The sequence below is a fragment of the Gopherus evgoodei genome, chromosome 10 (assembly GCF_007399415.2).
Source record: "Gopherus evgoodei ecotype Sinaloan lineage chromosome 10, rGopEvg1_v1.p, whole genome shotgun sequence".
Taxonomy (NCBI): domain Eukaryota; kingdom Metazoa; phylum Chordata; order Testudines; family Testudinidae; genus Gopherus; species Gopherus evgoodei.
In genome coordinates this window covers 78,244,422-78,255,344 of record NC_044331.1, presented here as the reverse complement: position 1 = coordinate 78,255,344, position 10,923 = coordinate 78,244,422, and the positions used below count along the sequence as shown (strand labels likewise).

Below are 10,923 nucleotides of genomic sequence, written 5' to 3'. Positions count from 1 at the left end.
TGTGGTGGAAGAACCTCTCTCCCTCCTGTTTTCTCTTCTTTGCATGTTTGGTTCCTGACCCAGGGGGAGCAGAGCATGGACAGACCGACAGACCCGTGGAGGTGCCATGGTAATGTGACGTGCCTCCAGCAGAAGTCTCCTGCTGGTTCAGCTGAGCTGTTTTCCATGAATTAGCGACTCTGGGGTACCACCAAGCCCATGTGCTGGAGGCACCTTGCGGCAGAATTCCATTGATGAAGTTGTGGCTGCTGCATCCGCTCCCTTCCTGGCGTTTTCACACCCACCGCAACACGGCACCACGCCAAGGCCTGTCGGGGTTCTGTGGCCACTGCACATCTGGCCCAGGGATGCCCCACCAGAGTCAACTCAATCATTCACATGTCAGGTTCATTTGCGTAGAAAGAATGTGTGGGGAAACCCCAGGAAACACATGGCCCAGGTTCTAATCAAATCTAACTCTAATAATAAACCTCATGAGTAACGAGCAGGCTCAGGGGCTGGAGCTCACAGTGAGATGGCAGGACCTGGGGGAGACTAGACTTGGCCTGAGAAGAGACTGAGGGTGAGTATCCTGCCCCCTCTTTTATTAGGCAGCAAGGATGGGTGAGGGGAGTAGGCTGGGACTGGAGTGGGCAGAGAACAGCAGAGTCTGCTGCTATGGGGCAGCCGTGGAGGTAGGTGGCTGGTAAGATCTCCTGCACGGAGGGGAAGGCAGCCTCAGTTGCTTGGTAGCCTTTAATTTAACTGCATGCACATTCCACTGCCATTTTGAAAACCCACCTACTGCTCCCTCGGGAGGTTGGGGGAGAATGCATCCAGCCTGAGCTTCTATACAAGAGATGGGAGGGGAACGTAGCCCCTACTCGTCCACCACGGGGAGGTGAAACTGGGGCCCCTGCTCTGCCCTTTAACATCTCTTCCTCAAGAGAGGGCAGGACGGTGCCACCCTGCTGCACATGGCCAGGCTGGATCAGGCTCAGTCCCTGCACTGAGGGGTTGTTAACACAGTGCTAAGGCCCACGTGCTGTGAGTGCCTCTTTCAAACCATCGACTACCTAGCACCCAGGGAGCTTGGAAAGATTTGGACCCTTGGAGACTGGATGGTAGAGCAGGAGATGAGGAGTCAGGCATCCTGAGTTCCACCTCCAGCTTGGCTGCCGGAGAACGGCAGAGCACTAGGGCCCCAGAGACAGTGTGGTAGTTACCATGGTGCAGATCCCCAGACAAAGGCCTCCACTCGGGCCTCAGCAGGTTTCTAGAGTTGTGTGTTACAAGCAGCTGTTTGCACACTGGGTGTTGTGAATGCTGGAAGCCACAGTCCCAGGCCAGGCAGGGAGGAGGTGCTGAGCTCTGCCATGTGGCTGCACCACTGAAAACCCCAGCTGTGCTGCCTGGCAGCTCAGAGCAGAAGCCACACATTTGTTATTGCTGAGGACCTACCTGGGTGAGAAAAGATCAAAGACAGGCACTAGAACAGCAACTATGGGCCAATCCCACAACCTCAGAGCCAAACCCTTTCCAAATATCCTGCCGGCTTGGGATCAGCTTGTGGCATCCGGAATCACCCATGTGGTTTTGGCTTCAAGTTCCAGCTGGACCCCGCCATGATCTCGGAAGCACATGGACAATCTCAGGCCCACGTAGCACCATCCAGCCCTCGTCACTGTCACATTCAAGGGGGCGGAATTCTCCTCACACCCCAAGTGTTGGCTCTTTGGTGGCAGCTTCTTGCCAGAAGAGCTGATGAGCTCAGAGGCCTCCTGAGCCCAAGCCCGCTCTGGAGATCAGCTCATTGTTTCTACTTAAATAGAGACTGGCCAATTTCCAGAAGGAATGCGAACAACTGTATTTGCCATTGAAGATGATCCGGTCAGGCTCTCTGCGGCCTTTCACCTTGTGCAGTTTATAGTTGTGCAAAGCAGGGGTAATACTCCACCTTGTCAGAATGGGAGCATTTTACATCCACTTATCTCTGATGTAACGGGCACCCCGAGGCACATGGTGTGGAGAATCAGGCCTCAAGCACCCCGGAAGGGGAAGCTCCTGGAAGTCACAGGGGACACCAGCAAGCTCTTTGCCCTCAGCCTTGGGTCTGGTACCTTTACAGGTAAGCAGACGCTTTGATCTAGGCCTCCTCAATACTGCAAATGCAGCTGGGTTCAGGGCCCCACTTCTCAGCTAGCTGACACTGGCTGTGATTAAAACCCAATTCTGTTTAGCAGCACTGCTGGGAGCTCGTTGCTCAGATCCACAGCCCTGGTTCTGCCCTTTGTTGGGTCCCCTGGAAGCAAGCCAAGCCTGCCTGCATTAGAGCAGTTTGATGGGGCCCGTGATACAAAAGTGCATGGCTAGTTGTGTCTCACTTGAACACGGTTGTCTGCCAAGCCCTTCCTATTTGTAAATTTCACATCTTCATCATGCCTGACCTTTTCATCTGGCAGCTTAGTCCTTTCTGCACATGTTCAATCATATCTGACGAAAAGCCCCCCTCTCTCTCTCTCTGACACACATACACACGCGCGCACACAATGTGCAGCTCACAAAGCGGAGCAAGGGAGGCATGGCACCATGCCACTGAAATCAATGGAAAGTAGGTGCCTAACTACGTGTGTGATTCTGGGCCCTTCTCATCTAAATCCTGAGGAGGATGCAAATAGGAAGGGGTTGCTATGGGAATCAAGATGTTCTCCCCAGTGTCATAGCCTGGACTGTCCTTGGAATAAGTAAAGGCAAGGGATGGGTGGTTGCAGCTCCAGGCCCTCAGTTGATCTGACTCCGGAACAACTCCCCAAGAACACTCCTTTTGTCCAGTCTTACAGTCTTGACAAATGCCTGGCTGGCGGCTTAGGGCACACAAGGGACGGGCACATGTTCATCCCTAAGGCCCATGCAGGAGAATACGTCCACTGGTCAAACACGCTCTGTGCTAATTAACCAGCTGACTCCTCTCCAGCACTCAAGGCTACCAGGTTTGGGGTGTCTTCAGATCTCCCCCCATTCCCTTCTGTTTTTCAGACATGCTTTTGATGTGCCCAAGGTGGAAGGCCATGACCAATTGCACAGAACAGCAGTACTGGGACAATCTCCTGTGCCAATGCATCTCCTGCAGAGTTGCATGTAATCGGCCCAGTGTGGAGAGATGCACTACCTTCTGCGGTGAGTGCCTAGGGAGCTGGCTGGCCAGCCACGTGCGTATACTGGGCACTGCACCACATTTGGCATGTGGGTGCATTTGTCTTTAGACATTTCTATTATCCCATTGGGCTGCAACAGGGAGGTGACTTGGCTGAAGGACTTTAACAGCGTGACACTGCAAGGGGCTGGGTGTAGAGGCTTTTGGATAACACACAGGAACTCAGCCCTCACCCCTGGGAGCCAGTGCCTTCCCACTGAGGAAAACAGGGAGGCTGGGGGCCAATATGCTGGTAGGAAGCGGGACAGTTCTGAAGAAGCAGCTAGCAACAGGGGTGATAGTGAAGTCCAGCTTCTAGCTGGCACCTGAAAATATCTCAGTCAAAGCTCTGCATTGGCTTCAACTGAGTAGTTTTCTCAGACAAGTATCTGACGCCAGAATGGTTAGGGAAATGCGACAGTTAGTGCCTGCTCCCCGCATGGCTGGCTCAGCCAGTCCCAGCATGCCCCAGGAACCAGTTTGTAGGAGATCTGTTCCTTGTCCCACAGCTCCAGCTGATCCCCCTTCTCAGGGCCAGTTCCTTGCAGACCCCCACAGCTGCTCGCTCACTCCTCCTCTGTGCAGAGAAGAGGCTCGCTCTGTGAGATCTGCATCTTAAAACTAGAATGATAATCAGCAGCCCACAGGTTCCAGTGAGGGGGCAGGAGGCCCTGAGCTCACCACCACCTGCATCTGGATGGGACAACCCCAGGGCAGATTTCCCATACTGCTCCAGGTGATAGGACCTGGTTATTAACTAAAGAGTGGCATCTCAGACTGGGGGCTTTCCTCAGCCCCTCCCATTCTCTGCTTGTGGGACAGAAGAGTTTATGCTGCTGAGGACTGCACTCCTTAGGTCTAATTCTGGTTTGGGGTTTAGTGTGTAGATGCTGGGGTGGCTTCAGCTAGTGATATACAGGATGATGTGGTAGACTTTTCTGGCCTTAAACTCTAGGACTCTAAAAACAAAACCTTTGGAAGATTTTTCTTCTGCCTTCAGGTTTTTAATCTCTGAGGTCGTCCTGGGCTCACAGTTTCAGGCTGTTCTCTGCCCCACGAGGCCAAGGCCTTTACTTTATTAGATGTTCCTGTCTTTCCATGCTGGGGCTTTAGCAAAACCACCAAATATTGTGAGTCTCCTGACAAAACTGGCAGCACTGGTTCTGCTCGGATACCAAGGCTACCCCAGCCCCTGTAAGCAGGCCCCAGCGCGTAGCTCTAGCCTCTCCCACAGCAGCAGTTCCTCTCGTGACATATTGAGCAGGATGCGTTTCTCTCTCCCTTTCATTCTCCAGCATCAATGGACTGCATCAAGCAACCCGGCTCCTACTACGATGAGCTCTTGAGAAAATGCATCAACTGCTCAGGCATCTGTGGGCAGCACCCAATCCAGTGTCTCCCGTTCTGTGAAAGTAAGGCTGCAGAATGCATCTGGCAAGCGCTCTCGTGAAGGGTGGGAGGCAGGCTCCGTGCTCATGCAAGCTTTGCTTTGGGGACATTTAAACCTGAGGGCCAAGGTAGGACGACGGATAGGTGCAACTTCTTTCCCTGGCTCTGGGCAGATGTCAGCTGACTCCAAGCCCTCTCAGGAGCTTTTGATTAGACTGTATTAGCTAGGAAGGTGGGGAAGGAAATACCAGGGCATGCTCTTCCCTCAGCCTATGCTATCTGCCCTTGGCTCTCCATCTCCTGCCAAGAACTGTGTTTCCCCCTCCTCCTTTGTACGTTTCTTTGTTTTGCACTATTGTTTGCTGGATCTATCATGGTGTAGTGCTTCTCACCTTGCTGTGCTGCCTTGGGCTAGGGGTGGTGGTGGGGAACTTCTCCATATCCTCAAGAATTGCACACTGTGGGGGGAGGAAGAGCCTTGCAAGGTGCTTACATAGAGAGGGGGTGAAGCTGAACAGAACAAGGGCTGCTCCACTTGCCACATAGAAGGGGACACCCCTGCAGATGGGAATGTGTCCAAGGCAGGTTCAGAGTCTTTATCTGACTGCTGTATCGCCAGGGCAACGAATCCCTTCCTGCCCTGCACTGGACAACATGGATGTGGTTGTGTTTGACTTTCAGATAAACTTGTAACTACCTCATCCAGAATGCCTGCTCTGGAGCAGAAGCTAGGCAATGATCAGGACCAATGGCTGGTTGTCTACCTGCTGCTGGCGCTCTGCCTTTGCACCGTGATCTGCTCTTTGCTGGTGGGCTGGACCCACTTCAAAAGGAGGGGAGCGGAGGTCTCCTGCCAGCCCACCCCTGGGACCTGCCACAAGAGAGAGGATTCCTCAAAAGGTAAGTAAGTACCAGCTGCTGGAGAAAAGAGAGAGGTTACAGGACACAGTCAAACGGGGAGATTGTGAATGGCTAGAAGTACCCACTAACAAACCTGAGCTAGGAGATAGATTCAGACACCAAAGAACATGCCGTCGCAGTCTCTCTAGCTGGGAAGAGGACAGCGTTCCATACCTGCTACCGGCCAGAGGAATGGTTATAGGATGAACTGGTGCTCTCTGGCTGCTACTCCGTGCCCGAGGGAGGAAAGCAGTGACTAAGCTCTTAGTCATGTACCGTAGAGAAAAGGAGGAGGTACAAAGGGTACTGTCCTTCCTGGGGCACAGGCCTGAGTTCTTGTGTCTATCTCAGTATGTCACACAGTTGCAAACCAGGCAGGCCCTTGAAGGGTGTGTGCTGCTTCTCAGGAGCGGAGAATGTTTCTGGGCATGGGTCAGTCCTGGGAGCCTAATGCTGAGTTCTCTCACCTGTCCCCTAAGTGCATCTCTTCGTGAGCCTCTGAAAAGATTTTGCTCACAGAGGGGAAGGCCAGAAGGAACCATTCTGATCATCTAGTCTGACCTGCCAAGCACAGGCCAGAGAATTGCATCCAGAACTACGTTCAAGAATGTTCCCTAGCAGAACAGGCCAATGGATTAGCCGTGAACCCAAGAGCCTAGAGACCAGGGACAATGGTCGTGTGGTTAAAGTAATGGACTGAGACCAGCACCTGTCTCTCCATTCATGACTATGCTGCAAAGTTCCTGTGTGAATTTGGGCAAGTTGCAATCTCAGAGCCCTAGAGCCTCACCTGTAAACTTCCTCACCTCAGACTGGTCGTTACACAGATGCATTTATTAATGGCTGTGAGGTGCTCAGACACTACAGCTCTGCGGGCCATGTCTGTAGACACATCTAGGCCTAATCCTGGTTCTGACATCGGCTTGGTGCATGATCTTAGCCAAGATGCAGACTCTCTGTACCTCCATTACACCTGTAACCACCTTGGTAAAGGCTTTGAGATCTTGGGCATTTAATGCAAGCTGCTCTCTGGAGCCCTTTGAACTGCTAATGCTTATTAAAAGAGAACATTAGCATAGGACATGATCCAGTCACCAGCGTTCAGCTACCAAAGTGCAACCGCAGGTAAAGAGAAGACTCTTCAGAATGGGCACGAGGTGGTTTGTGGCACACCTGGGACAGCTGCCACAGAAATGCTTGTCAGCTGAACTATGCAAGCCAAGCCATCACTGTTTCAGGCTCCCCAGGCCTGCAGCTGCCGTACAATCCTGACGCAATCCTCTCGTTCCATGGCAGCTCGCTGCTTGTAGTTGTATTTTAAACTGTACAACAGCAGGCATGAAAGCAAGAATTGGCACCTAAAGCTAAGCCTGCTGTCTAGGAATAATCAAGCTAATACAGCGCTTTGATCTAAAGCACCATGCATCTGAGGATCTCGAAGCACATCAGGAACATTAAATATCGTTTATGTGAGGTTCATTTTACAGCTGGAGAAACAAGATCCAGAGAGCTTTAAGTCCATGGCAGAGGTGGGACTAGAACCTCAACTGCCAGGCTGGACTGTGCATTGCCGTTCAAAGGAGCAGAGCTGTGTAGCCACTGATTAACGGCCCTGGGCTCTCCCTCCTCGGGTTGGCAAGGGCTAGGAGGCAGCTGGTGAAATCCCAGGAATGAAAGGTAGTGAAAAATAAGTGTGTCTAATTAATCAGCCAGCCAATCAAGAAACAAGGCTGATCATCCTTTGATAATGATCACAGGTCTGTGTTCGTTTGGTCAGGGCAGTGATTTGGCTGCCCTGGGGGTAATTTAACAGTGGCTTCCCACTTGCTCATTAGGGGCTGGCTGGGCAGGCTGAATATCAGGGGCTTCAGAGGCAGATAGAGGCCCAAGGCAGCTGCAGGCTCAGGCCCTAAAGACTTGATTGTGGCTTTGGCTGAGCAGTGAGCCAGCCTGTTTACAGGCAGGTGGGCCCTTGCTTTGAAAAATAGTCTGGGCAAAATAGCACTATTTTGGTTCCTGATAGCCTGGAGATACACAGGATGGGCAGATCCCTGTCCTGGGGAGTAAGCAGCTGAATGAGAGAGAGAAAACAAAGACTAGGGAGAGGCACCCGAGAGCAGGGAAAGGAAAAGAGAATTGAAAACGGTTCTCCTCCGGTACCAGATTGATGGTAATTTATGATACCATGCTAGCCTGGGACTCAGGAGACCCAGTTCCATTCCCTGCTGTGCCACAGACTTCTTGTGTGACCTCGGGCCGGTCACTTAGGCCCAGATTTTTAAAAATATTTAGGTGTTGCACTCAACAGCCAATAGGATTTAGACACCTCAGTGCCTAAATTCATTTTCAAAATGAGATTTAGGCTCTTAAATCAGCTAGTGGTGCGACGGTGAGCACTGACCTTTACAGATCTGAGTCCTAACTCTGACTGATTGCAATGTAAGTTCGGTGTCTAAATACCTTAGCCCAGGAGTTCTCAAACTTCACTGCACCGTGACCCCCTTCTGACAATAATTACTACACAACTTCAGGAGCGGGGACCGAAGCCTGAGCCCACTTGAGCCCTGCTGCCCCAGGAGGGGGGCCAAAGCCAATGCCCAAGTCCCACTGCTTGGGGGTGGGGCAAAGCCTGAACCCCACTTCCCCAGGTCAGGGGGCCAAAGCTGAAGCCCTTGGGCTTTGGCCCCAGGAGGTGGGACTTGGGCGTCAGCCCGGCCCCCAGCAAGTCTAGGCCAGCCCTAGCAACCCCATTAAAATGGGGTTGTGACCCACTTTGGGGTCCCGACCCACAGTTTGAAAACAGCTGCCTTAAGGCCATCTGGGCCCTGTTCTCTGTGCCTCAGTTCCCCATCTGTATGATGGGGATAACAGCTCTGCCCTGCCTCACAGGAGTGTTGTGAGGATACATTCATTAAAAAGACCATGAGGGCCTCAGATGCACCAGTGATGGGGGCCAGATTGATGGTCTCTCCCTTCCATCTCATCGATACGGAAAATCAAACTTGCAACCTAATGGGTCACTTTTAGGTCACTTTTCAGTGCAGAAACGTAATATTCCTATCAGCATTTGTCTGAGGACACTGTGGCACCGGGGATTGATTTTAAAGGGCCTCCTTCAGGTTGGAAACGATTTATTGTATTTTCAGTACAATTATTATTCCCCTTCATCCTAAGAAGATCCTAGGTGATGAGGACGGAATGCTCTGCCCATCTCATTTTGAGAATTCTTTCAGCTGTGGGGCAGTTTTTTGCATTTCACTCCATTTGGACAATGGATCAAGAGGCCAGTTAGTTGCACTCCGGTTTCTCACATCGCTGCAGTCTTCAAGCTGCACACTCAGCAGTGGGAACGGCCAATCAAAGGGCAGTACAACTATTTGTATCTATTTGTATGTACAACTACAAGTATCAAAGTTATTTATATTCCTAGTAGTGTTGTAATAACCCCCATCGCCACTGCCACCCACCTGTATCTGAGGACTATATTACTTGATTCAGCCCCCGCAGCAGAGATCTGTCTTTCCTTGAGACCTACATCTCTACACAAAGTCAAGGGGTTAGACCTAGGCAGCTACACAGCCCTCAGTTTGTTCAAAGGCAACGGGACACATACCATGCACCAGGTTTTGGTTCAGGTAGGGCAGGAAATGGATGTCCTCTCCAGTCCTAGGACGAGCCCTGTACATTCTCCCATCCATTGGTGTTCGACAGAACATCACATGGCACTGGTTCTCCTTGCTCCTAGCTGTTAAATCTCATTTAAAGAAGTCAATAGTACATGGCCTTTTCCTAATGCTGCCCTTCCCCGTCAGCAGTTGCTGTAGTCTCAGGGCTGTTGTGTGGTCACGAAGGAGGTGGCTCTCCATCCAGGATCACACATGGAAGGGGAGGAAGACACGAGCTAGACTCCTACAAAGATGTGGCACCTGCCCCTTGGAAACCTTTGCTCTAATACAGGTTGTGTCTTTACAGATCACTTAGTGGAAGCGGGGAGCGTTGGAGGTGGCTCCACTGGGAGTAGACTACCAGAGCCTGTGGAAACCTGTGGCTTCTGCTTCCCTGAACAAGGACCTGCCATGCAGGAGACCAAAGCATGTCACAGCTCCTCCTATCATCCTGGAGCAAGGGCTACTGCCTCACAGGCTGGGGTATCCAGCACAGGAAGTGCTGGGGCTATCCCCACCCCTGAGGATGGCCATTTCAAAATCATATGCTCCCCATCACAAGAGAAGACACCGATGACATTAACTCATTGAGCAATGCAGCGATCAGGGAGAGAAGTAACACTCCCCACACTCAGAATAAAGCTGCTTGCATTTGATCCTTGCTGTCAATCTTCAGTAAAACACAACTGTACCTTGCCTGCCAATCACGATAGAAGCTACCTTCACACCATGGAAACAGACTGTGGACAGTCACTATTTTCCTCTATTATGGAAATAAAATTCTCATGATTGTTATGCACTCACCATAAAAGTCTCTTGCATCCTTTCCATATAGCATCACACATCCTCTAACCTGACCTCTCCAGGTTCTTCTAAGACTCTAGTGTCAGTGGAACCAAAAATTAAATCAGGCTTTTCAAAGCAATTCTCAAGCAACGGGAGTGACATGTATTTTATAAAGGGGACAGATGCAGAGAAACTGGATCCACTGCAGCTAGTCAGTGCTAGCCCTAGTCCACCAGAGCACAAGTAGCAAGTTCTTCATCCCCATATTTCATAAACTCCCGAGATATTGTGCAGCTTGACACTTCACCCATAGACTCACAGAAATGTAGGACTGGAAGGGACCTCAAGAGGTCCTCTGCTCCATTTCCGTACTGAAGCAGGAACCAAGTATGTACATCATCCCGGTCAGGAACTTGTCTAAACTGTTCTTAAAAGCCTCCAATGGCAGAGATCCCCCAACCTCCCTTGGTAACCTATTCCAGTACTTAACTAGCCTTAGAGTTAGAAAGCTTTTCCTAATATCTAACCTAAATCTTCCCGAGCGCATACTAAGCTGATTGCTTCTTGTCCTACCCTCAGTGGATGTGGAGAATAATTGATCACTGTCCTCTTTATAACAACCTTTTACATATTTGAAGATGTTACCATGCCCCCTCCCACCCCAGCCTTCTCTTCTCTAAACATGCCCAGCTCTTTCAATCATCGTTCTGGGTTTCAGCCAGGAAACCCCCCTTCTCCCAAAATTCTTTTCTTAATGATTAAAATGAACAGGGATTTTAAAGAGCTATTTTAAAAGTTGTTATAAATGTCTCAGACCTTTGTCTTCTAGTTACAGATAACATTTGGCCTTGATGCTTCTCCTGCCACCTACCATTATGGCACCATGAGTTCAGATCCAAGCTTCAGTAGCAGCCACTGCTAGCAGAGGAAAGCTAAACTATACTAGCCCTGTGATGGAACAGCTGTGCTGCCTGGCAGGACCATGCTGCCTTGAGAACTCATTGATGGCTA

The 10,923-nt window shown here is 50.9% G+C and overlaps 1 protein-coding gene across 2 annotated transcripts; it reads left to right on the top strand.

The window, feature by feature from the left end:
- Window positions 1–484: 484 nt before the first annotated feature.
- TNFRSF13B (TNF receptor superfamily member 13B) lies at window positions 485–9,867 on the top strand. 2 transcript variants are annotated; one of them, XM_030578312.1, is made up of 5 exons: window positions 499–562; window positions 3,016–3,156; window positions 4,468–4,584; window positions 5,243–5,461; window positions 9,434–9,867. In XM_030578312.1, exons 2-5 carry the CDS (start codon window positions 3,018–3,020, stop codon window positions 9,715–9,717), a joined length of 759 nt encoding a protein of 252 aa, XP_030434172.1. In that variant the 5' UTR covers window positions 499–562; window positions 3,016–3,017; the 3' UTR covers window positions 9,718–9,867. The 2 variants fall into 2 exon arrangements, with proteins under 2 accessions (XP_030434173.1, XP_030434172.1); XM_030578313.1 differs by lacking the exon at window positions 3,016–3,156 and having other exon boundaries at window positions 485–562.
- The last annotated feature ends 1,056 nt before the right edge of the window (window positions 9,868–10,923 follow it).